At 22.2% G+C, this 27,677-nt stretch overlaps 2 protein-coding genes across 2 annotated transcripts in view; one reads left to right on the top strand and one right to left on the bottom strand.

The window, feature by feature from the left end:
- LOC122503398 (probable ATP-dependent RNA helicase CG8611) overlaps nucleotides 1–27,677 on the top strand; it is a 93,836-nt gene that overhangs the window by 7,474 nt on the left and 58,685 nt on the right. Inside the window, exons 4-6 of the mRNA XM_043613916.1 lie at nucleotides 1,693–1,913; nucleotides 2,086–2,659; nucleotides 2,793–3,023. Coding sequence (XP_043469851.1) covers nucleotides 1,693–1,913; nucleotides 2,086–2,659; nucleotides 2,793–3,023 — 1,026 coding nt within the window. The remainder of the gene's footprint in view (nucleotides 1–1,692; nucleotides 1,914–2,085; nucleotides 2,660–2,792; nucleotides 3,024–27,677) is intronic.
- LOC122503399 lies at nucleotides 13,590–18,813 on the bottom strand. The gene is made up of 3 exons (XM_043613917.1): nucleotides 18,561–18,813; nucleotides 15,430–15,984; nucleotides 13,590–15,319 (listed from the first exon to the last, which is right to left on the bottom strand). Exons 1-3 carry the CDS (start codon nucleotides 18,744–18,746, stop codon nucleotides 15,269–15,271), a joined length of 792 nt encoding a protein of 263 aa, XP_043469852.1. The 5' UTR covers nucleotides 18,747–18,813; the 3' UTR covers nucleotides 13,590–15,268.

The following is a 27,677-nucleotide window of genomic DNA, read 5'->3' as shown; positions in this document are numbered from 1 at the left end:
ATTAAATTCTTTTAAAGAATTTAATTTAAATTTTTCGAAAATAGTCAAGGGAAGTTAAATTATAATTTTATTTTTTAAAATTTCTTCGCAATATATTTAATTATTTTCATAAATAGTAAAACTCACTGCAGAATTTCAATTATTTTTCATACAATTTTAATCAAATTCCACGAAAAATGTAATTATTCTTAAATATTTTATTAAAATTCGTCGAAAGAATTCAATTATTTCTAGAAACTGTAAAAAGAATTCTTTTCAAGAATTCAATTATTTCCATAAATAGCAAAATTCTTTAGATTTGCTAAATTCTTTTGAATATTATTTATAAAAAAAATTCTTAATAAGAATTGAATTATTTTCATAAATTTCCATAAAATTCTAAAAAGTAATTCAATTATTTGTTTAAATTAAATTCTCAAAATTTCAATTATTTTTATAAATAATTAAATTCTCCTCAAAATTTCAATTGTCTTTATAAATAATTAAATTGTTCTCCATAATTCAATTATTTTCTGAAATTTTAATAAAATTCTACGTAAATAATTCAATTATTTTTATAAGTAGTAAAATTCATCGTAAGAATTCAATTATTTTTCATAAATAATCAAATTCTTCTCAGAATTCAATTATTTTCAATACACTTATTAACAAATTCGATTGTATTCAATAAATTAAAGAATTTTTTCGAAAGAATTCAATTATTTCCTAAAAATTTTAATAAAAATCAAGAATTAAATTGCTTAATTTCAATTATTAAGAAACACGATTATTGTAAAAACTTGAAAGAAATTGTTCATATAAAATTCAATTACTTTGAAAATTTTCAATTAAAATTATTAAAGAAACTCCATTATTTTAAAAAAATTCAAAGAAATTCATCAAAAGAACTTAATTAGGATTATCATAAATTTCCATAAAATTCTAAAAAACAATTAAATTATTTTCAAAATTAATAAAATTCTTTGCAGAAATTCAATTATGTTAAAAATTTTTTTTAAATTCTCCTCAAAATTTTAATTATCTATGAAAATAATTAAATTGTTCTCCACAATTTAATTATTTTCTAAAATTTTAATAAAATTCTAACGCAAAAATTTCATTATTTTTATAAATAATACCTAACATTCTTTTGAAGGATTCAATTACTTTTATAAATAGTAAAATTCTTTGTAGAAATTCAATTAGTATCAATACATTTTAATAAAATTGAATCAATCAAATTTTCATTTTTTATTATGAACAGCCAAGATTATTTTAAAAAATTGAATAAATTCTTAGTTTAGTAATTCAATTAATTTCCAAAATTTTAATTAAAATTATTAAAAGAACATTATTTTCAAAAAATTTAAAGAAACTCGTCAAAAGAATTTAATTTAATTAATTAACGTCAAATCTACAAATTTAAGCCATTTATAGATTTATTTATGTTCGAAATCAAATTTTTAATTTGATGAGAAAAAAAAACCGGTAAAAATTAGGACAAAGTCGGGAATTTTGTTGAACGAAAATAGTAGACATCCTGACTTGTTTTATTGAAATTTTTATTCATTTTAAAATTATTACACTTATATTTTTAATTTATTTTCAAAAGATTGGCAAAATATGAATTTAATGACTTTTAATGATTTTTGATGGTGGGTTAAATATTTTTTTCAAATGAAAAAAGTAAATTAAATTTCTTATAAATTACAGCCTTTTATGTGGATTGTACCTGGATATTTAGTTGGGGGAGAAAAACGAAAAGCCGAAAAGGCACGATTAAGACGTGGATGTAATATTTTAGTCGCAACACCTGGACGATTATTAGATCACATTAAGCATACAGAAGCTTTAAAATTAAACGATGTCTCTTACTTCGTCCTGGACGAAGCTGATCGCATGCTCGATATGGGATACGAAAAAGACATTTCCGGGTAATTTAATAATACCTCAAATTAAATTATTATTGAACTAATTAATTATATTTTTTGTTCAATTTAAAAAAAATTCAAAATCGAATAAATTGACCTTTATTTTTTACTTAAACTTTGCAGCGTGTTTATTTTTTTATTATAAATTTATTTTATTAATAATTTTAATTTTTAGAATCGTTAGTGCCTTAAAAATGAGTTCATCTGATCCAAAAGAGACGGGATACGATCCTCTAAAAATGTTGCGTGAAAATGTTATAAAGAAATTTAGTGATGATACGGAAGAAGCAGAAGAGGAAAATGTGGATTTAAAGAATATGGATGATAAAGAAGAAGAAAATGTTGATGTTAAAAGAGTTTATAATTCTGGATCAGAAATGGATTCTGAAAATGAGGATTATTTTGTGGGAAAAAATAGAAAAACGATTAAAGAAAAACAATCAAATTTAATGTCAATAGATAATCGAGAAATTGTTGATGATTCGCCTTCTGATTTGAATCAATCAACAAGACAGACAATTTTACTTTCTGCTACTTTAACACAAGCTGTGGAAAAACTCGCTGGTCTTACAATGAAAAATCCCACTTTTGTCGACGCTGCGAAAGAGAATTTGGAATTATCTGGCGATAATTTAAGTGACATAAATGAAGATCTAATTGTTCCCCAAAGTGTCGTTCAAAGTTACATTATCACTCCTCCAAAACTGCGACTTGTCAGTTTGAGCGCTTTTATCCGGGGGAAATGTTTGGTAAATTTATTTCTTCTGCTTTAATTTATTTATTAAAATAAATTTCTATTTTAGTATTTCACTTAAATTCTCTTCATTATATTAAAATTCCAATTAAAAAAATTAAATTTTTAATTAAAAAAAACATTTTTAGAGTTCTGGACAGCATAAAATACTTGTATTTATGGCAACACAAGATATGATTGACTATCATACAGAAATTTTAAATTTGATTTTATCGAAACCAGAAGACGATGATGATGAAGATTCTGATCCACTTGTGGATGTTGAATTTTTCAAACTCCATGGAAGTATGTCTCAAAAAGAAAGAACTGAGGTATTCAAGACGTTTAAAAAGGCAAACAGTGGCGTCCTATTTTGCACAGTAAGTAAATTTTCAATTTTTTTTTGCTTTCTATAAAAAATCAGGGTTGCTACCAACCTGAAAACCTGGAAATGTCAGGGAATATTATAAATCTTGAAAAAACCTGTAAAAGTCAGGGAATTTTTATCGAAATCCTGGAAAATTGTTGTTTTCTAAAGTTATTGTGTTTATTCTTAAAATCTAATTTCACTTAAATATTTCAAAATTAATTCAATTTTTAAAGAATTGCGTTTACAATTTTTATAAGTAGATGAACTTTAAAAGATTTTGATTTATAATTTAGTAAAATTTCAATTTTAAATGAATTTAATTAGAATTATAAAGAAACTTAGATTTAAAAAAAAAATTTTTAAACTAAAATTCTTCTGAAATTAGTTAAATTTTCTAATATATATTTAATTCATTATTAAAAATAATGGATTTATAGAAGAATTTTAGTTAAAAACACTAAAAAAAATTGAATTTTGAAGCAATTACAAATGATTGAAGAAATTCAATTATTTTCAAAAACTTTCCTCAATTTAATGATTTTTAAAATCTACTACTTTAATAAAAATTCTTAAATCAATCCAATTAGTTAAAAAAATTTTTAATAAAATTCTAGGCAAACATTTCATTATTTTCGTAAATAATAAAAATTTTACAGGAATTCAATTATTTACAATTTATTTTTATATATTATTCAATTATTTTCATAAATAATAACATTTTTAACAGGGATTCAATTATTTTCATAAATATTTATGAAAACTCATTGCTGAATTTCAATTATTTTTAATACAATTTTAATGGAATTCCTCGAAAAAAGTTATTATTGTTAAAAGTTTTATTAAAATTTATCAAAGAAATTTAATTATTTTAATAAACTTTGTTACAATTTATTTATTAGAATTTAAGTATTATTTCAATAAACTTTTAATTAAATTTCTTTAAAGAATAAAATTATTTTCAAAAAATTTAATGCAATTCTTTGCGTAACAATTCAGTTTTTTTCAAAATAATTTTCATAATAATAAAATTTTTTGCAGAAATCTAATTATGTTTAAAAATTTACGAAAATTCTCGTCAAAATTTCAATTATCTTTATAAATCATAAAATCTTTCTCCGAAATGCATTATTTTCAAAACGTTTAATAAAATTCTTGGCAGAATTTCAATTATTTTTAATACAATTTTCATCAAATTTCTCGAAAAATGCAATTATTCTAAAAATTTTAATTAAAATTTGTCAAAAGAATTCAATTCTTTTAAAATTTGTTGATAAAATTCTTTATGAAAATTCAATTTTAAGAAACATTCGATTGTTTAATAAAACATTTATTTTTATAATAATAAAGTTGAAATTATCGATCACTCCGAGTCAGGTTGAAAAAAAATATAACAAATTTTATATTTTTTTTATTTTACCTTTCAACGTAATAAATATTGTTTATTTTGTAAAACATTTTTCGTTTTGTTTATGTAATTTCTTTTAATAATTGTTTATAATAAAATTTTAGTTTCTGATGAGGACGGCTGTGCCGTTGAAACGTAAAATAAAAAAAATATAAAATTTGTTATATTTTTTTTCAACCTGACTCGGAGTGATCGATAATTTCAACTATATTGTTATAAATATGCCGAGTGATAGCTTCAATTATTATTTATTTATTTTTATAGTTAAATAATTTAATTTTCGTAGAATTTACTAATAAATATTGATTTAAAAATAATTTTCAAATTAAAATCTTTGAAAATATGAAATTTTTATACTTTTAATTAAGAATTCTATAGAATTAATTTTTCTCAATAAGTTTAATGGAATTTTCTTTAATTATTTGAAGTTTTTAATTTCTAATATATTTAATTAAAGAATGTCAGAATAATCGAAATTTCGTAAAATTAAATTGTAAACAAAAGAATTTGAATAGTTTAAGTAGCCAAATTATATATTTAATTTTCTTATTCATTAATTAGAAGATATATTATACAAAAATTTAAATTTACAATTTAATTTAATTTCTTCAACCATAAAAGAAAGAATAATAATTGTTTTTGTTAAACCAAAGCTGAAAATAAATAAAATAGTCATATCGTTTGTACCTTTGGCTGTGATGTCTATTCATTATAAATAAAAATTTTAAAATCATGGCTGAACTAATAAAAAAAAGTTAAAGCTACTTTACTTAGTATTGAACATTTTTTTTATATTATAAACATTCGTGCACGTGGAATAAAACGTGCAGAAGATCAAATTTACAACATGGTATCGGAGCACATTTTGCAGTCCTCGGATATTATAACTTTTTCGACTATTTTCGACAAAATACCACATTTTTAGTATAAAATGCAATTTATTTCGATTTTTATAGTGTGAAAAGTATTTAACTATAGACAAATCTTTGAAAAGTTATTTTTGAATAATTTTTTTAATTAAATTTTTGAAATATACAATTAAAAAGATTTTGAAGAATTGAAATTTTCTAAAATTTAATTGAATATAAATAATTTTTTTCACGCATTTTATTACAATTTAAAAAAAAAATTACTTTTAAAGAATTTAAATTGAAAATTTTTGAAATCATTAAATTCTCAAAAATTTTAATGAAAGTTAGGTTATAAAAATAATGTTACAATATTTTTGAATAAACTAATTCTCAGGATTTGTTTATTCTAATTTTTTAAAATTTAATTATTTTCAATATTTTCGATTACATATTTCCGAAAACTCAAATGCATTAAGGTATATCTTAAGTTTTTCTTTTTAAATAAAATTTTTACTTAAAAATCAATTTAAAATTGGTAATCAGCAATGTAGAATTGTGAATAATTCTAATAGGTATTAGTCAGGTTTAATAGAAAAATTAGTCAGGAACTTTTGAAAATATTATTTTGTGGCTATAGGTACCCTGTAATTAATTTCATTCGTTAATTTTTTTAATCATACAGGGCTCAAACAATACAATGTTAATCAAATTCCTCGAGAAATGTAAATATTCATAAAAATTTTATTAAAATTTGTCAAAGGAATTTAATTATTTAAAAATTTGTGGATAGAATTCTTTAAGAGAATTCAGCTATTTAGTTTTTTATTTAAATAATTAAATTCTCGTAGAATTTTCTAATAAAAATTGATTAAAAAATAAATTTCAGTTAAAATTTTAGATAATAATTGAATATTAAAAGCATTATAGCGTTAATTTTGAGAGATAATTGAATTTTGTAAAGGTTTCAAATTAAAATCTTTGAAAATTTTAATTTTTTATACTTTTTAATTAAAAATTGTTTAATGAATAATTTTATTGAAAAAATATAATTGATTTATTTTGAAGTTTTTATTTTCTAATACATATATTTACCTGAAGAATTTCCGAATAATCGAAATTTTGTAAAATTGAGTTGTAATTTAGATACAAAGTGGATTTGAAAATTTCCAAAGAACTTCTTAAAAAATTATTAAAAATAATTGATTCTTTTTATATTTTTAAGTAAAATGTTCTCCTTTTTTACTCGGACTGGTTATATTTTAGTCAGTAATTGGTCCGTAATTTTTTATTGTTGGCCCGTGAAGTTCATATTTTTAAATACTTTTACTGGTTCGAGCCCTGAATCATATTTAAATGCTATTTAATCGAAATAAATAAAACTATCTTTAACCATTTCAAAATATATTTTAATCAGAAACCATTAATACAAATAAATAACACAACCATATCACAAATTATCAACATGTGTTGCAACAAAATACAGAAGCATACACAATTATGACTAAGTTCAGATGTGTACAGAATGAAAGAATAAATATTAATTATTATTGTAAAATTACCATCACCTGGATATTAAATTATTTATTTATTGTAAACGGGACATTATTCGGATTGTTTCACTGCAAAAAGAAGCATCTTAAAATATATTGTAGTCACTTTTAAGATATTTAAAACATCTCATATTTTCGAACCTCCAACTTAAAGTTCAATGTATTTTAAGATGTTTTTGATAACTTTTTCAAAACAACTTAGAAGTAACTATAATAGTATCTTAAAATAAGATGTTTCCTTCTCACAGAGATACAATTTTTAGTTACATTTTTTGTTAATTTAAATAATTTTCAAGTTTAAAAATTGTTTAATAAATTTTTCAGTTTTTTATAAAGTTTTCAGTTAAACTGACGACTATTATAATTTTTTCCTTTTCTTCCTGATTGTTGTGTATTGACATTACCTCCTTGTCCACCTTGTTCTATATTCTGCGAGTACACAATGTTTTGAATAATATTATTAATTAATATTATATTTAATTAATAGCATAATTAATATATTATAATGTAATTATTAATAGTAACATAAATAACAAATTATATAAATAGTACATAATAATATTATGTAAAAATTTAGACAATCATATTGATATTATCAAAATATTATTTTGATAATATCAATATGATTGTCTATATTTTTTAAGTTGTCGTAGCATTAGAATTACGTAAATATTTAAAACTTTTAAATAGAAATTTTTTACTTATATTAAAAAAAGAAACGGTTTCCAAATTTTTTTATTTTTATTAATTTGCAACTTACCGGTGAATTACGGTTTGAAATAGCAAATTGTCTCTGATCAGAAGGAGATGGTATTACGTTTCGATTGGTAGCATTAGACTCATGATTAGTTCCACTATAATAATGAACTAATCCTAAACCAACCAACATAAGAGTGCCAAATATATGTGCTAATACAGTCATTTTTACTCTTTAACTAACGGCAATGTGATGCAATTTCTAAGAAAATCTTCTTTAAATACAAAAAATGTCAGTTCAACATAGAAATAAAAGATTGACATTTGTCATAAACTTATTGGTCGAGGAGAACTTAAAATATTTTCAAACAAAATTGACGAATTTAAAACATGTTCTTGTACAGTAAATAATGCAATATTTAAGCAATTAAAATTATTTACAACGCAGAAATTTTATATGTTTTGTTTTAAAAGAAAGATATTTTTTATTTTAATTTCGTGTTTTTCTGTTTCGAGAATGTCATAAAAAATTTATATTTAAATGTTTTGAAAGTCATAGATTAATATTAAAAAGTTATAAAACTCTTCATTCTAAACCTTTTTACTTTTTTTATAAAATAATAAACAACTATGAGATTAATAAAATTCTTAGCAAAATTTCAAATATTTTCAAAAATTTTCCTCAATTCAATCATTTTTAATATCTAATAGTTTAATCAAATTTTCCAAAAGAATTCAATTGTTTAAAAAAAATATAATAAAATTCTACGCAAACCTTTATAAAATAATAAAAATTCCACAGAAATTCAATTATTTACAAATTTTTTATAAATTTCTTCGCAATCATTCAATTATTTTTATAAATAATAAAATTTTTACAGGGATTCAATTATTTTCGTAAATAATAAATAATAATTCCAGAATTTCAATTATTTTTAATGCAACTGATACAATTTTAATTAAATTCCTCGAAAAATGTAATTATTCTTAAAGATTTTATTAAAATTCGCCAAAAGAATTAAATTGTTTAAAAATTTGTTGATAAAATTCTTTATGAGAATTCAATTTTAAGAAACATGCAAATATTCAATATATTGTTTTCTTTTATATAATTGAATTCTATTCGAATTTTCGAATAAAAATTGATTTAAATATTATTTATTAATTAGAGCGTGAATTTTTAAAAATAATTGAATTTTGAAAAAGTTTCAATATAAAATCTTTGAAAATCTGAATTTTTCATATTTTTAACTAACAATTCTGTGGAATTAATTTTTTTGAAAAAGTTTAATTGAATTTTTTTTATATTTTTTGAAGTTTTTATTTTGTAATATATTTATTTGAAGAATTTACAAATAATTGAAATTTTGTAAACTTGAATTTTAAACAAATAACTTTGAAAATTCTCAAAGAACTTTTTCAAAAATTATTTTAAATAATGCATTTATAGAAGAATTATAGTTAAAAACAGGGAAAAAAATTTAATTTTGGAAAAGCTACAAATTATTATTGCAGAAATTCAATTATTTTCAAGAGTAATAATATTCTTCGCAAAAATTAAATATTGTTCAAAAATAATAAAATTCTTCTTAGGGATTCAATTATTTTCACAAATAATAAAACTCATCGCAGAATTTCAATTATTTTTAATTAAAGCAATAGAGCGTTCATTTTTAGAAATAATTGAATTTTTTTTATATTATTTTTTAATATTTATTTAATTGAAGAATTTATGAATAATTGAAATTTCGTAAAATTGAATATTGTCTATTCAAATAATTGATTTAAAGAAGAATTTTAGTTAAACATTCTTGAAAATAATTATTGAATTGATACCTACCTTATGATTTTATCACTTGGTCATCTTTAATTATTATAAAACATGAAGAAATGGATCACTCCGACTCAAAGACTAGAGAGTTATCGATTTTTTCATTTCAAAATAAAATTTTTAGAATTCATAAGAAAATTCCTAATTTTTGTATCTTTTTTGTTTGACTCATAAACTATAACATTACCACGTATTCTAATAAAAAGATTGCAGAAATTAATTTATTTTCAAAAGTAATAAAAGTCTTATCAAAAATTCAATTCTGTTCAAAAATTTTTACAAATTTTCGTCAAAATTTTAGTTATCTTTATAAATGATAAAATTCTTCTCCAAAATTCAATTATTTTCAAAATTTACAATAAAAAATTCTTCAAAAAAATTCAATTATTTTTAAAAATTCTGATAAAATTTTTCAAAAGAATTCAATTATTTTTCATATTCACTATTTTAATGAAAAATTTCCAAAAGGAATTCAATTATTTAAAAAAGTTTTAATTATTTAAAGAAAATTGTTATAAAATTCTTTGCAAACATTCAATTCAATTTTATTTATAATAATAATACACGGGCAATAAATACCCATTATATATATTCATAAAATAATAAAATTCATCGCAGAAGTTTAATTATTTTTAATACGATTTTAATCGAATTTCTCAAAAAATGTAATTAATTTAGAAAATTTTATTAAAGTAAAATTTGTCAAAAGAATTCAATTATTTAAAAATTTGTTGATAAAATTCTTTATGAGAATTCAATTCTCGTAGAATTTTCTATAATAAAAATTGATTTGAAAATTAATTTCAAGTAAATTTTTATATAATAATATTGAATATTAAAAACATTAAGGCATGCAATTTATAAATAATTGAATTTTTAAAAGATTTTACATTAAAATATTTGAAAATTTGAATTTTACATACTTTTAACTAACAATTCTGTACCATTAATTTTTTTGAAAAAATTTAATTGAATTTTTTTTTAAACAACTTAAAGTTTTTATTTTCTAATATAGCTCCTCCGACGGCCGCAAGCGGCCGTCTACGGTGCTAATTTTTATATGTCCATTGTCCAAGTCCATTATTCCATTAATAATAATATTCAAATTTTTTCAGTTAATAATTTGCTTATTTATATTTGAAATGTTGACGTTTTTTTTGACAATGCAAAATAAGATTTATTATGAGTACTTTCTCTTAACAAAAATAAAATTTATATATTCGCGCTCTTTTTAAATAACATACGACTGCAGCGCCACCTTCACATGTACAAACAATTTTAAAAACACCCTTCTATTAAGATTTTACATTCTCATTGCCCATTCTTTACTTCGATACTTTTCGATACATTCGACCTTTCCACTCCATGTCTTTTTTAAGAAAGGATATATACCGACAGATTAGCTCGGTCGGATAGATGCCTGGCTCGGTGGGCGGACCAAGGGTACTTGGTTCGCGCCCATTAGCCTGGGATTTTTCCGGCACGTGAGATAATCTGAGCGGGAGGTTTGACGTCGAAGTATAATGATGTTGCACCGTCGATTATTGTCCGGTACACACCATTAGAATTCGACTGTCGATAAACCGGTTGTACTCGGAGAGGTTTTCTACAGTTTCCCTCTCCACTGGCGAGAAAACCCATTGACGGGTGGTCTAGGCAAATGCGAGTACTCCTAACCTCAAAGTCGTTCTGTAGAAACGCAAAAACAAGTTGGTATATAAGAGTGTGTGTTCTGACAGTTGGCTAAGCCTGAAGTCATTTAAAAAAAAAAAAAAAAGAAAAAAGAAAGGATATACCTATACCTACTTAATTGAAGAATTTCGTAATAATCGAAATTTTTTATTATTTAATTATTATTATATTTTTTTAATTATTAAAAATAATTTATTTATCAGGAATTTCAGTTAAAAATTCTAGAAAATAATAATTGAATTGAAATGATAAAAGTAGTTTTGAAGAAGTTACAGTAACAATATTTTTAGAATAGAAAATAATAATTTTATCACTCCGTCATCTTTAATTGTTATAAGTTGTTGATTTTGAAGAAGGTTTGAATTTAAAATTTTTGTAAATCTTAATTCTCATGGAAAATTAATAATAATTAAATATTTATATTTAAAAAAAAGTTATTGTTTTCGAATAATTTTACAATTAAATAGATTCGTAAGTAAATATAATAGAATGTTTTTTTGAGTATATCTAATCATTTTTAGAGTGAATTAGAATATTCTTTAAGGTGAGGGAAAAAGTCAAAAATTTCTTTGGAAGTCAGGGAAAAATAACCCTGGCGGGCGGGTTTCACTGAATATCTACTGAATTCGGTAGACGTTCGGTATACGTTCGGTAATTGGTCGAAAAATTCAATAAAAAAGCATAGAATGTTGAAATAAACTATTGAAAATAATAAATGGAGTATTAAAGTGTAAATTTATCCAACATTTAGGGTAAATTATGTTGTAAATAATTAAATATTAATGTGTAAAGTGTAAAAGTGCTAATGTGACAGTTGAAATAGTGTGTGAAATTTATTAATTTGTAATGAAAATAAGAATAGAATGCTAAAAAAAGCAATCAATATATATTCTTTGATATGTAATGTATTTAATTCATTATATAGTTTTGTTAATTGTTGCATATTAACAATAAAAACATTAATTAAAGTAATAATTTTTTCTACCAATGTAAAGTGTCGATAACATGGAGTGTAGAGAAAGGTAGCCGCGCTCAACACACGCTAGGTGGCAATACTCACGATTTCCTTGTCTGAATCGTCTGAATATTTAATTTACAATTTAATTAAATACTATTAAAATAGACCAAATTATCAAGAAAACTAAAGAGTCAATTATAGAAAATATTGATTTAATATTCATGATTAACATTTATGCACGATTTATTATAAAACTTTTTGAAAACAATTATAATTCTTTGTATATGGGCAATTCCACGTAAAATTTCAGTCGACCTTTAGAATCGGCAAAACATACTTTTTTCTTTTCTATATTGAAAAAAACCGGAAAGGTATTTTTCTTCTAAGACAAAACTTTTTATTTTCTTTTCACGGGGTTGAGACTAAATTTCAAATTTTTAAAAAATGAAATATATTCACCATTTTTTTAAATAAGGCAACGAATCAAAGAATTGCTCTTTGTAAATAGGAGGAGTTTAAATATTATTTTTATTGGCCAAAACTTTTTATTTTCTTTTCAGGGGGTTGAGACTAAATGTTAAATTTTTAAAAAATGAAATATATTCACCATTTTTTTATTAAGGCAACGAATCAAAGAATTGTTTTTTGTAAATAGGAGGAGTTTAAATATTATTTTTAGTGGCCAAAAGTTTTTATTTTCTTTTTAGGGGGTTGAGACTAAATGTTATATTTAAAAAAAAATGAAATATATTCACCATTTTTTTAAATAAGGCAACGAATCAAAGAATTGCTCTTTGTAAATAGGAGGAGTTTAAATATTATTTTTATTGGCCAAAACTTTTTATTTTCCTTTCAGGGGGTTGAGACTAAATGTTAAATTTTTAAAAAATGAAATATATTCACCATTTTTTTATTAAGGCAACGAATCAAAGAATTGCTTTTTGTAAATAGGAGGAGTTTAAATATTATTTTTATTGGCCAAAACTTTTTATTTTCTTTTCAGGGGGTTGAGACTAAATGTTAAATTTTTAAAAAATGAAATATATTCACCATTTTTTTATTAAGGCAACGAATCAAAGAATTGCTCTTTGTAAATAGGAGGAGTTTAAATATTATTTTTATTGGCCAAAACTTTTTATTTTCTTTTCAGGGGGTTGAGACTAAAATTAAAATTTTTTAAAAATGAAATATATTCACCATTTTTTTAAATAAGGCAACGAATCAAAGAATTGCTCTTTGTAAATAGGAGGAGTTTAAATATTATTTTTAGTGGCCAGAAATTTTTATTTTCTTTTTAGAAGGTTGAGACTAAATGATAAATTTAAAAAAAATGAAATATATTCACCATTTTTTTTTATGAAGGCAACGAATCAAAGAATTGCTTTTTGTAAATAGGAGGAGTTTAAATATTATTTAAAAAAATAAAATAATATTTATATAAAAATAATATTTAAACTCCTCCTATTTACAAAAAGCAATTCTTTGAATCGTTGCCTTATTTAAAAAAATGGTGAATATATTTCATTTTTTTTTAAATATAACATTTAGTCTCAACCCCCTGAAAATAAAATAAAAAGTTTTGGCCAATAAAAATAATATTTAAACTCCTCCTATTTACAAAAAGCAATTCTTTGATTCGTTGCCTTAATAAAAAAATGGTGAATATATTTCATTTTTTAAAAATTTAACATTTAGTCTCAACCCCCTAAAAAGAAAATAAAAACTTTTGGCCACTAAAAATTGCTTTCCGCCTTAGAGAGGTTTGCCTGTAATTGAATTTTAAAAATGTTTTATATTAATTTTTTCAGAAAGAAGCAATTATTAATTCGTTTAAGAAGTAAATAATTTTTTTTATAACAAATATAATTGTTTGTGCTAATAAGTTTTTTAAGTTTTTGAGAGAATTTACATATGTTTTGAATTGTTTTCCATGGCAATGGAAAAAAAGGAAACATTATTTTTTCTACAAATATTCTTATTTGTTAACTTTCCAGCATTTTTAGGTATGTTTTTTAAAGAAGAAAAATTTGTCATACCCAAAGTTAAAAAAAACCTAATTTGTTTATAAAAATTTTTTATTTTTTTAATAAAACATAAAAAAATATTGTTATCATTATTGAATAGTACAGGGAAGAACAAAACTTTTTTCTCTTGTCAAAAAATAAAAATAAACAATATTTTTTAGTTATTCGACATTAAAAATAGATCTGCATTTAAAAAACGAAAATTTTGAAAATTCATAACTCAAAAATTTGTCCTAGAAAAAGATACCTCTCCGGTTTTTTTCAATATAGAAAAGAAAAAAGTATGTTTTGCCGATTCTAAAGGTCGACTGAAATTTTACGTGGAATTGCCCATATACAAAGAATTATAATTGTTTTCAAAAAGTTTTATAATAAATCGTGCATAAATGTTAATCATGAATATTAAATCAATATTTTCTATAATTGACTCTTTAGTTTTCTTGATAATTTGGTCTATTTTAATAGTATTTAATTAAATTGTAAATTAAATATTCAGACGATTCAGACAAGGAAATCGTGAGTATTGCCACCTAGCGTGTGTTGAGCGCGGCTACCTTTCTCTACACTCCATGTTATCGACACTTTACATTGGTAGAAAAAATTATTACTTTAATTAATGTTTTTATTGTTAATATGCAACAATTAACAAAACTATATAATGAATTAAATACATTACATATCAAAGAATATATATTGATTGCTTTTTTTAGCATTCTATTCTTATTTTCATTACAAATTAATAAATTTCACACACTATTTCAACTGTCACATTAGCACTTTTACACTTTACACATTAATATTTAATTATTTACAACATAATTTACCCTAAATGTTGGATAAATTTACACTTTAATACTCCATTTATTATTTTCAATAGTTTATTTCAACATTCTATGCTTTTTTATTGAATTTTTCGACCAATTACCGAACGTATACCGAACGTCTACCGAATTCAGTAGATATTCAGTGAAACCCGCCCGCCAGGGAAAATAAAATTTTTGTGGCAACCCTATTTTTTCTTTATTCAGGATTAAAGCTAATTAATTAAAATTACTTATTCTTTTAAAAACTTCTTTCATTTTAATTTACTAAATATACTGTATCAATTTCTAAAAGACATTTTCCAAAGAATGATATAAAATGTTATTACTTCCTCCACGAGGAAGAAAATTTTTTTGCTGATCGTAAAAAGGAAGCAAAATGTTAATGTAATGAACTTCACCCATCTTGTTATTGTGATATTCGCCATTATGTTGTGAAATGACCAGATCTATGTGTAAATTTTTCCTTAATTTTCTCCTGCAATTATATATTATTAAAAATGTTAATAAGTTGTTTAAATTTCTTAGCAGTATATTAAATTAAATATTTTTAAATTTTAAACAAAAATTTTTTCGTGTTCATATTACCTTTAATGCGATACATTCTTTTATTTTTTGTAATCTGTTGCTATGTTCTCCTGAATTACTGAGAATATTATTTTTCAGTTCCAAAATACTCTCTAAATAGCATTCACTATATTTAGGATCATCGTATTCATTTGGAAAATTTCTATAATATTCTTTAAATACTTGATTGTATGTTTCAAATATTTCTTTATTTGCATTCAGTTGTGGTTCACAGTTTAATGGCATTAATTTTAATATTTCTGTAGCTATATTTTGTGGCTTTAGACTTTTAAAAAAAATATAACCTTTCTGAGATACATAATAATTAAGTGCACTGTCACTAATCAAAGTTAGTACTCTTGTAAAATTTGATTCACTAGTTTCTAAATTATTGCTATTGGGTCTTTCATTGCACTCTTCGAGGTTTAAAAGTTTGTCGAAATATTCAATAGCAGTTTTCAAATGATTCTTGATATTTATATCTTGTGGATATGTCTTATTATTAACTTCATTTAAGTTATTATTTTTTGGAATTGTTTCATTTTCTCTTGATATTGTACTTCTCTCAATTTTTGACTGCAATAAAATAATATTGTAAATATTAATATTACTGTTTCCCAATTTTACATAGAAAGCGACCAAAAATTTTTAAAATTAGCCAAATTTGCTTCAAACTCGTTAGTCGGGGATTTTTTTTAGATTTTGTAAAGTAAAGTCCATAATTTGATTGAAAAAGAACGAAAAGTTCGTAAATTGTACGATGTATATAATTTAGAGAATTTTAGAGAAATTACAAATAAATGCAGAAATTCAATTATTTTCAAAGGTAATAAAATTCTTCGCAGAAATTCAATTATGTTCAAAATTTTTTTTTTAATTTTTGTGGAAATTTCAATTATTTTTAGAAATAATAAAAATATTCATCTTCGAAATTCAATTATTTTCAAAAAATTTGGTAAATAAAATTGTTGGCAAAATTTCAATTATTTTCAAAAATTTGTCTCTTTTCAATGATTTTCAATATTCTATGATTTTAATAAAATTTCCCAAAAGAATTCAATTATTAAACAAAAATTTTGATAAAATTCTACAAGTATATCTAATTATTTTTCAAAAAAAAATAAAAATTTCATTGGAATACAATGATTAAAAATAGAATTTGCATACATTTTTTCGAAAGAAATCAATTGTTTGAAACTTTTTTATAAAATTCTTCGCTATAATTCAATTATTTTCATAAATAATAAAACTCATTGTTGAATTTCAATTATTTTTATAACATAATTTTAATCGAATGGATTTTAAGAAACATTCAATTATTCAATAAATTATTTATTTTTGTATTAAAATAATTGGATTTTAGTAGAATTTCCTATTAAAAATTGATTTAAAAACGAATTTCAGTTGAAATTTTATATTATAATTGAATATTAAAAGCGTGGATAAATTTGAAAATACTCAAAAAACTTTTTCAAAAATTATTAAAAATAGTGTTTAGAGAAGAATTTTAGTTAAAAACAGGAAGCAAAATTTAATTTTGGAAAAGTTACAAATTGAACCGCCGGATCGTAGAAGGGCATATAGCCCATTTGAATTACATTGGCTATATGCCCTTCTACGATCCGGCGGTTCAATTATTGCAGAAATTCAATTATTTTCAGAGGTAATAAAATTCTTTGCAGAAATTCAATAAAGTTCAAAATTTTTTTTATATTTTCGTGGAAATTTCAATTATCTTTAGAAACAATATTTTCTAAAAATTTGGTAAATAAAATTGTTGGCAAAATTTCAATTATTTTCAAAAATTTTCCTGTTTTCAATGATTTTTAATATCTATACTATTGTAATAAAATTTTTTAAAAGGATTCAATTGTTTAAAAAAAATTTAATAAAATTTTACGCAAACATTTAATTGTTTTCATAAAATAATAAAAATTTCACAGAAATTCAATTATTTACAGATTTTTTATAAATTTCTTCGTAACAATTTAATTATTTTCATAAATACTACAATTTTTACAGGGATTCAATTATTTTAGTAAATAATAAAATTCTTTTTAGGAATTCAATTATTTTTATATATAATAAAACTCATTTCTGAATTTTAATTATTTTTAACGCAATTTTAATCGAATTTCTAGAAAAATGTAATTATTCTTTAAAATTCTATTAAAATTCGTCAAAAGAATTCAATTATTTTAAAATTTGTTGATAAAATTCTTTATGATAATTGAATTTTAAGTAACATACAATTATTCAATAAATTATTTCTTTTTGTATTAAAATAAATAAATATTTCTCAAAAATAATAAAATTCTTCTTCGGGATTTAATTATTTTCACAAATAATAAAACTCATCGAAGTATTTCAATTATTTTTAATACAATTTTTATCGAATTTCTCGAAAAATGTCATTATTCTTTAATTTTTTTTAAATTCGACGAAAGAATTCAATTATTTAAAAATTTGTTGAAAAAATTCTTTATGGGAATAGAATTTTAAGAAATATTCAATTATTTAATATAATTAAAAAATGAATATTAAATATTAAAAGCAATATAGCTTGAATTTTTAAAAATAATTAAATTTTGAAATTAATTTTTTTGAGAAAGTTTAATTGCCGATTTTTTATATTATTTGAAGTTTTTATTTTGTAATATATATTTAATTGAAGAATTCACGAATAATTGAAATTTCGTGAAATTGAATATTGTAAACAAATAGATTTGAAAATTGTTAAAGAAATTTTTCGAAAATTATTAAAAATAATTGATTAAAAGAAGAATTTTAGTTAAAAATTCTTGAAAATAATAATTGAATTGATAATGATTTTATCACTCGGTCATCTTTAATTATTATAAAACATGAAGGAATCGATCACTCCGAGTCGAAGACTCGGAGTCATCGATATCTTTATGTTTTATAGTTAGGAAAAATTTAATTTTTAGAAAACTTTTTTTTATTGTTATTTTTTTCTTTTAATAAAAATTGATAGTTTGGTTTTTTCTCTTTTCAAAGATATTACAGTCATATGAGGAGTGTTTTTTGGCAATACTGAAGAGAGAAAATAAATTTTTTTTCTAAATTTGGATGATAAAAAGTAATGGTCCTTGAAACGTTTTTAAATTGAAAGGTATTAATTTGTAATTTACTGTTTTTCGATAAATCTTCGAAGTGTTAGAATATAACATTTCTGACTTTGGAACTTGGTTCGGATCAGCAGTAAAAGTAGGTGTCACATTTTCATCAATGTAATTAGAATCATCAATATAATAATTAAACAGTCCCACACCTAATAATATAATAGTACCAAAGAGGTGAATAAATTTACTAACCATTTTCACAAAATTTTAGTCTAACAAAGAAAAAAAAATAAAATTTTTGTTAAGTAAAACAAATATAACATTTGACATTATATCATACGAAATAAACTTCATAAAAAACTGAATTATTTAAGCCATTAAATTTATCTACAGCGCAGAAAATATAAGTATTTTTAGATTTAAAAAGATATTTTTTATTTTAATTTCATGTTTTTCTGTTTTAAGATTGTCATTAAAATTACGGTTTAAACATTTTGAAGAAAAGTCAGTCACTGATTCAAATAGTAATATATTATTAATGAAATAGTTACTAATTAATTTGTTTTAAAAAAAACGCATTTTATTTCAATTTTTATATAGATATTTATACTGTTCTCTAAATTTTAATTATAGTTAAAAATAATTAATTTGACAGTAAAAAATCAGTCACTGATTCAAATACAGTATGTAAATAAATTTTTAAAAAAACAATCGAATTAATAGAAATTTTGTGAAATTCAACCGAAAATAATTCAATTTGTTAAAGAATTTAATTACCTATAAACTTTTTAACAAATCAAATTTTCAAAGTATTTTAATTTAATAATTTGATGAATAATTGAATTTTATAAAGAGTCACATTCAAATTTTTTAATAAAATTAAATTTTCGCAAAGTTTTTTTGAAAATTCTGAAAAATAAGATTTTTGAAATTTTTTGATTCTATTGTTTCAAGATAATTGAATTTTTATAAACAAATAATTTCAAATTTTTGAAATAATTGAAATTTCTTTGCATTCATTCTATTAAAAATAATTAAATTTTTTTATAGAATTTTATTTAAATTTATCGAAAATAATCAAGGGAAGTTAGTCACCGAAGTTACAATTTTATTTTTAAAATTTTATTCGCAATATATTCAATTATTTTAGTAAATAGTAAAACTCATTGCAGAGTTTCAATTATTTTTAATACAATTTTAACCGAATTCCTCGAAAAAATGTAATTATTTTTATTAAAATTCGTCGAAAGAATTCAATCATTTCTAGAAACTGAAAAATTTCTTCTAAAAAATTCAATTATTTCCATAAATAGCAAAATTCCTGAAATTTACTAAATTCCTTTGAATATTATTTTTAAAAAAAATTCTTAACAAAGAATTCAATTATTTCATAAATTTCCGTAAAATTCTAAAAAAAAACAATTTAACCCGTTGACTGTCGCTGACGCATATATTATGCGCAAAACAAAACTGGCCAAAAGTGGTTCATGACGCATATATGCGCATCTTAAAAAAGGTGATTAAAAACTTCTTAAATGTTCCTGAAACCGGTTACTCGGGGGTTTTCGAGGTCGCTGATTACGAATATGATATTCGTTTTCCAAAATTCAAAATGGCGGATCCAATATGGCGGACAACAAAATAAAAAATTGATCAGATTGACTTGAAACGTAGTACTCGGGGGTTTTTGGGGTCGCTGATTACAAATCTGCTGTTACTTTTTCGAAATTCAAAATGGCGGATCCAAGATGGCAGAAATTTTTTCAAAAATCGTCGAATCTCCTTGAAACTTGTTACTCGAGGGTTTTAAGGCTCGCTGATTACGAATCTAACATTAGTTTTCCAATATTCAAAATGGCGGATCCAATATGGCGGACAACGAAATAAAAAATTGATCAGATTGGCTTGAAACTGAATACTCGGGGGTTTTTAGAGTCGCTGATTACGAATCTGTCATTATTTTTTCAGGGTATTTATCGAAATTTGATTTCACCAAAAATTACCATACTGATGTCAGATTAACCAGTTTCAAACAAATTCAATAAATTTTAAAAAATTTTCGCCATATTGAACCAGATATTTTGAATTTTGAAAAACTGATTTCAGATTCGTAATCAGCGACCCTAAAAATCCCCAAGTATTAAGTTTCAAGCCAATCTGGTCAATTTTTTATTTCGTTGTCCGCCATATTCGATCCGCCATTTTGAATTTTAGAAAACTAATGTTAGATTTGTAATCAGCGACCCTTAAAACCCCCCGAGTAACAAGTTTTAATCAAATTCGACGAATTTTGAAAAATTTCCGCCATCTTGGATCCGCCATTTTGAATTTCGAAAAAGTAACAGCAGATTTGTAATCAGCGACCCCAGAAACCTTAAGGTACCAAGTTTTATAAAAATCCATTAAAAATTTTTTCAACACACTTTTGGCTTAAACAGTGGAAATCTTGTTGACAGCCAAGGGGTTAATTATTTTCAAAAGTAATAAAATTCTTCGCAGAAATGCAATTATGTTTAAAAATTTTTTTAAATTCTCCTCAAAATTTCAATTATTTTTATAAATAATTAAATTTTTCTCCACAATTCAATTATTTTCAAAAAATTCAATAAAATTCTACGGAAACATTTAATTATTTTCATAAATAATAACATTCTTTTAAAGGATTCAATAACTTTTATAAATAATAAAATTCTTTGCAGAATTTCAATTAGTAGGTATCAATACATTTGAATAACATTGAATTAATCAAATTTTTATTATTAACAGACAAGATTATTTTTAAAAATTGAAAAAATTCTTTGTTTAATTTAATTATTTTCCAAATGTTTAATTAAAATTATTAGAAAAAAACATTATTTTCAAAAAATTTAAAGAAACTTGTCAAAAGAATTTAACTATTCATAAAAAACTCTAATAAAAATTTTGGAAGCCATTTGTAGATTTAATTATGTTCGAAATCAAATAAATTTAAATTTGATGAGAAATGAAACTGGGAAAAATTAGGACAAAGTCGGGAAATAACCGGGAATTTTGTTGAACGAAAATAGTAGACACCCTGAATTTTGTTAGCCTGTGAAATCATTGCAAAAATTATGTCTGACATTTTGAATTAGATCCGCCATTTTGAATTTTTAAATTTTAACATCATATTTGAATTCAGCGACCTCGAAAACGTTAAAGTACTAATTGTAAGTCTTGTCGAAATCTAATAATTGTAAAAAAAATTTCGTCCGCCATATTGGGTCCGCCATATTTAATTTTTTAACTTTACCATCATATTTGGATTTAGCGACCTCAAAAACATTAAAATACCACAATTTGAATAGATCAGAAATTTGTTAAAAATGTTGTTAATTTAGTCCGCCATTTTGAATTCGATATTCTATAATTTTCCTCTATTCTATATATCTATTTATTTTGTTTTATTTTGGTTCAGGGTTCATTCAATTTGGTCAATTTCTTCAAAAGAAATTAGGTTTTGGAAATGAAAATAGAAAAAAAACATACTGTCAGGGTGACCACATGCCAGGAAAGTTATTGAAGTCAGGGAAATGTCAGTAAAATAAAATTTTTGTCAGTATAGTCAGGAGAAAATATTTTTTGTCAGGGAAATTTAGAAAATTGAGATTTTTTCGACTTATTTTCAAAAATAGCGACTTTTTCGACTTTTCTTCCAAATATTGCAACAAAATCTCATATTTTTTATTATTAAATGTAACTCATTTCGATTTTTATAGTGCAAAAAATAACTATCAAATCTTTCAAAAATTATTTTTGAATCATTTTTCTATTTAAATTTTCAAAATATACAATTAAAAAGATTTTGAATAATTGAAATTTTGTAAAATTTAATTGAAAATAATTAACCTTTTGAAAGTATTTTGTTAGAATTTTTGAAAATCAACTTTTGAAGAATTTTAATTGCAAATTATCAAAATAATTGAATTATAAAAAATTTTAATGAATAATCTTTAAGGTTAAATTTAAAAATGAAAATTAGCTTCTAATTTTTTTAAATTTAGTATTTTCAGAACTTTCAATTACATATTTCCTAAAATTCAAACAGATACAAGAAAATAATAACATTTTAGAATTATTTTTATCATTTTGGAGAAAAAAATCATCTTCAAAATATTTAATTAAAATTCATCAGAGAAAATTAATTAGTTTTTTTTAAATAATACAAAAACTCTTTTAAGAAATTCAATTATTTTCGAAAAATTACATTAAAATAGTTTTAAAAACTACTTAATTCTTAGAATTTTTTTATCATAATGTTTTAAGATTTAGTTATCTTCGAATAAGGCAAATAAAAATGTACTATTTTGGACTTATTATTAAAATTTCTGAGAAATCATGGTCATATTTATAATCAAAATTCTTCTAAAACTTGATTATTTTTTGAAAACTTTTATAGGGGAGAGGGCCCTAAGGTGGTCACCCATCTTTTGAACGACTGTAGATTTCAAATGGAATTATATATAAAGGTCAATAATACGGCGTTTGAAACTTTATCTTATTACCTAACTTCTTATCATAAAGTTTTTTTCATTTCATTAATAAAAAAAAAGTTATGGCACTTTTTAAAAAAAGTTGAAAATTCGACTTTTAAAAAAGTGGCCCCGTGGTCACCATACAAAAATTCACTATAAAAAAGTTTAAAAAAAATGTAAAAAACGTATTACTAAGTTGTTTATATTTAATATTAATTGTTTTTCAGGATCACAGAAACATATTACATATTTTTTTTTGCACTTTGTCCTTTCGTCAAAAATGATCCTTTTTGTGTATGTATTAGATAGGTAAAATTTTGAAAATAATTCTATTTCATTATTATTCATCATAAAACTTAAAAATTGATAAAATTCACATTCACAGTGATAAATGTTGATAAATATGGCGTATAAACACATTTTCGTAAAAAATCAAAAGTGACCACCTTGTGGCCAAAAAAGTGTCCACCTTAGGGCTAAGACAAAATTTTTTAAACGTTAATGAAAAAATTTTTTAAAGCACAATCCTTATTAATAAAATCAGATGTCTGTCTGTACATTGCTTAAAACTTCAAAATGTTAACATGATTAGTTATTATGGACATCAGAGATTCCAAAAATGTTCTTAAAAAATTTAATGTATGTATGTATGTATGTATGTATGTATGTATGTATGTATGTATGTATGTATGTATGTATGTATGTATGTATGTATGTTTGTCTGTCACAAAAACTTTGTACCCCAATCACACAAAAACATGTGAATCGATTTAAGTCCAACTTGGTAGGTTATTAGGTATTGACCCAAGGAAGGTTTATAAATTTACAGATTTAAAAAATATTAATTAGAACGGGAGATATTCAATTTTTTCAAAAAATTCAAAAAATCGAAAATTTCAAAATTTTTTATTTTTCATGGATTGCTTTTGAAGTTTATATACTTGAGTATTAAATTTTTCACACAAATTTAATTCTTTTTAAACATTTTAATAAAATTTTTCGCAATAATTCAATTATTTTAAATAAATAATATAAATTTCTCAGGAATTCAAATATTTTCGAAAATTTTAATAATTTAATTATTTTTAATACAATTTAATTTCAATTCCTCGCGAAAATCAATTACTTAAAAAAATATTTTTTTAAATTCTTTGGAAGAATTCAATTATTTACAAAAATATTAGAATTTTTCACAGTAATTCAATTATTTTCAAATATTTTAATAAAATTGTTCGAAAGAAATCAATTATTATAAATAAAATTTTAATTACATTTTTTTTAAATAATTCATTATTTATTCTTTTACATTTTAATAAAATTCTTTGAAAAATTCAATTATTTTCATAAATAACAATATTCATTACAAGAATTCAATTATTTTTAAAAGTAATGCATTTATTCTTGGAAATTCAATTATTTAAAAAAATTTTTATTAAATCGTTCGAAAGAATTCAATTATTTTCATAAATAATAAGAATTATAATAGAATTCTTTGTAAAATTGAATTATTTTTAAAAACTTTTCGCAATTCAATGTAATGTAATTATTCTTAAAAATTTTATTAAAATTCGTCATCAATTGAAAAATTTGTTGGTAAAATTCTTTATGAGAATTAAATGTTGAGAAACATTCAATAATTCAATATTTTAAATTATTTTTGTATTTAAATAATTGAATTCTAATAAAAATTGATTTAAAAATTAATTTCAGTTAAAATTTTGGATAATAATTGAATATTAAAAGCCGTATAGCGTGAATTTTTATAAATACTTGAATTTTGAAATTAATTTCTTTGAAATATGTTAATTGAATTTTTTTAATTGAAGTTTTTATTTTCGAATATATATTTAATTGAAGAATTTACGAATAATTGAAATTTCGTAAAATTGATTAAAAGAAGAATTTTAGTTAAAAATTGTTGAAAATAATAATTGAATTGATAATGATTTTATCACTCGGTTATCTTTAATTATTATAAAACATGAAGAAATCGATCACTTCGAGTCGAAGACTTGGAGTTATCGATATCTTTATGTTTTATAGTTATGAAAAATTTAATTTATAATTTTAAGTAAAATGTTCTCTTATTTGACTCGGACTGCTTATATTTTTGTTCGTAAATGGTCCGTAATTTTTCATTTTTGGTCCATAAAGTACGTATTTTTAAATACTGTGTCACTGGTTCGAGCCCTGATAATTTTTTTAAAAATGTTCATTTTATATTTATAACTAGCTGTCGTACCCGTCTTCGACGGGTTTTAGTTTCTACCAATACATTTAAGTTTCTACCAATCTGGAAAATCAGGAAATAGCTAGGGAATTTAATTTGACCGGAAAAAAATAATAATTAGTTACCATTATAGCTATTTTAGTAGGAAAATATTACTATTTGAATCAGTGATTGACTTTTTGTTATCAAATTAGTTACTTTAACCAATTCAAATGCAGAGAACAATATTTATCAATTTGTAGTACTTTAATTAATGTATTAAAAAAATTAAATTTTCCATACAGTTTTTGGAGTTATAGTAGAGTCTAATTGGAACTAATTGTATCGCAAGTAGACCCTACGTTACGACTGCTAAAACCTAACATAAGACCTAAATTTTAGGCTGAAAGTAGGGCTTAAATTTTGACTCGGGTCTGTTTTCATAAATATTATACATCAATAAAAATTGAAGTAAAAAGCAATTTTTTAAAAGCGAATTAATATAATGAAACTTTTTCTTAATTTGATAGGAAAATTCCCGGTTCGGCATATTCCCAGCTTTTTACAGTTTTTCCCGTTTGGTAGATACCCAGTTAAATGTATTAGTATAAACAGAAAACTGTACGACAGCAAGTAATACAATCTATATTTATATGAACTTAAGAAACAGTATTTTCATAAAATAAGTAAATTTTTATAGCCATTTGTAGATTTATTTATGGATAAAATCAAGTAAATTTAAATTTGACAAAAAAGAGATAAACCGTGAAAAGTTTGGACAAAGCAGGGAATTTTGTTAAACAAAAATAGACACCGTGTTAACTTTTGTCTTTACATTGCTCAAAACATCTCTTAAAGTTAAATCTAGAGTTAAAATGAAAAAACGTTTTAACATGTAAGTTTTTGCCTAGTGGCATAATATGCTTGTATTGTATCACAGGTGACTTACAATTCTTGACATCCTGCGAAATCATTTTAATCATAAAAAATTTCCATTTTCAATATTTCTGAACTTCTTGAAAATATTAGATTGATTTGATAAATAATTTTGAATTGCACTATTTTGACATCAAAATATTAATCAGAGACTCCAAAAATACTACTGAATTATACTTCATATAGTAATTAGTATCGATTTTTTGATATATTGAAAATTTTTTTATATTTCTTGTAGGATAGTATTTTTTGCAAAATTATGATAAAATCTGACTAAATAACATATAATATTCATTTTTAGAAAGTTTAAAAGCTATCCATTAAAAATTGTGAAATTTGGAAATTTTCCATTTTTCAAGTTTTTGAAAATATTTTTATATTTACATCTTAGTTGTAGAATAGTATTTTTTGAAAAATTATGCTAAAATGTGACCAAATAACATGTAATACTCAAATATAGAAAGTTTAAAAGCAATCCATAAAAAAATTTAAAATTTTTAAATTTTCGATTTTTTGAAAACATTTTTATACTTACATATTAGTTATAGGACTTTATTTTTTGCAAAGTTATGCTATAATGTGACTAAATAACATATAATACTCAAGTATATAAACTTCAAAAGCAATCCATGAAAAATAAAAAATTTTGAAATTTTCGATTTTTTTGAAAAAATTGAATATCTCCCGTTCTAATTAATATTTTTTAAATCTGTAAATTTATAAACCTTCCTTGGGTCAATACCTAATAACCTACCAAGTTGGACTTAAATCGATTCACATGTTTTTGTGTGATTGGGGTACAAAGTTTTTGTGACAGACAAACATACATACATACATACATACATACATACATACATACATACATTAAATTTTTTAAGAACATTTTTGGAATCTCTGATGTCCATAATAACTAATCATGTTAACATTTTGAAGTTTTAAGCAATGTACAGACAGACATCTGATTTTATTAATAAGGATTTATAACGTTGCTGACGTTTACAATGATTTAGAAGAAAAAATAATTTTCTCTTCAAACTTTTACAATGTTTCTTGAACAAAAAGTTAAAAAAGGAAAATTTTGTAAACGTAAAATATTGTTTTCTGAGTGAAAAACAGTTTTTTCCTTCAAATCGTTGATGACAAACGTTGTGAATATTTCTCCCACGTCATTTATAAGTATTGTCAAATAAAATTTAAGCAATGTATCTTTTATTATGTCGATTCTTAAAACCTGGAAAAAAAATTTTAGAAGGCCTGGAAAACCTGAAAATTCCATCTATTACAATAACTTTGGAAGTTTGCTACGCTTAATTTTATTTAATTAATTAATTATTTAATAATTAATTAATTAATATTTTTTTAATTAATTTTTTCTTTTGAACACCGAGAAGAAATTCCACAGGACCTCTTTTCAAAAATTCTCGTCTGAATATTTGACACCTAACTTGGAAATTCTTAGGTTTTTCTTTTCTTCTTCTAATTTCTCTCTTATTTTCACGATCCTCCTATAGAAGGATCGGAAAATAATCCTCAGTCAGGATCGGAAAT

This window comes from Leptopilina heterotoma, unplaced genomic scaffold (assembly GCF_015476425.1).
Source record: "Leptopilina heterotoma isolate Lh14 unplaced genomic scaffold, ASM1547642v1 Lhet_26, whole genome shotgun sequence".
NCBI classification, from domain to species: domain Eukaryota; kingdom Metazoa; phylum Arthropoda; class Insecta; order Hymenoptera; family Figitidae; genus Leptopilina; species Leptopilina heterotoma.
This window is presented reverse-complemented; position numbering and strand designations above follow the sequence as displayed.

Coding starts and splice junctions, on each gene's coding strand:
- LOC122503399 (XM_043613917.1), bottom strand. CDS start 18,746: ATGGTTAGTAAATTTATTCACCTCTTTGGTACTATTATATTATTAGGT. Junction 15,985..18,560: donor CGAAGATTTATCGAAAAACA/GTAAATTACAAA, acceptor ATTTTATTGCAG/TCAAAAATTGAGAGAAGTAC. Junction 15,320..15,429: donor AAGAATGTATCGCATTAAAG/GTAATATGAACA, acceptor ATATAATTGCAG/GAGAAAATTAAGGAAAAATT.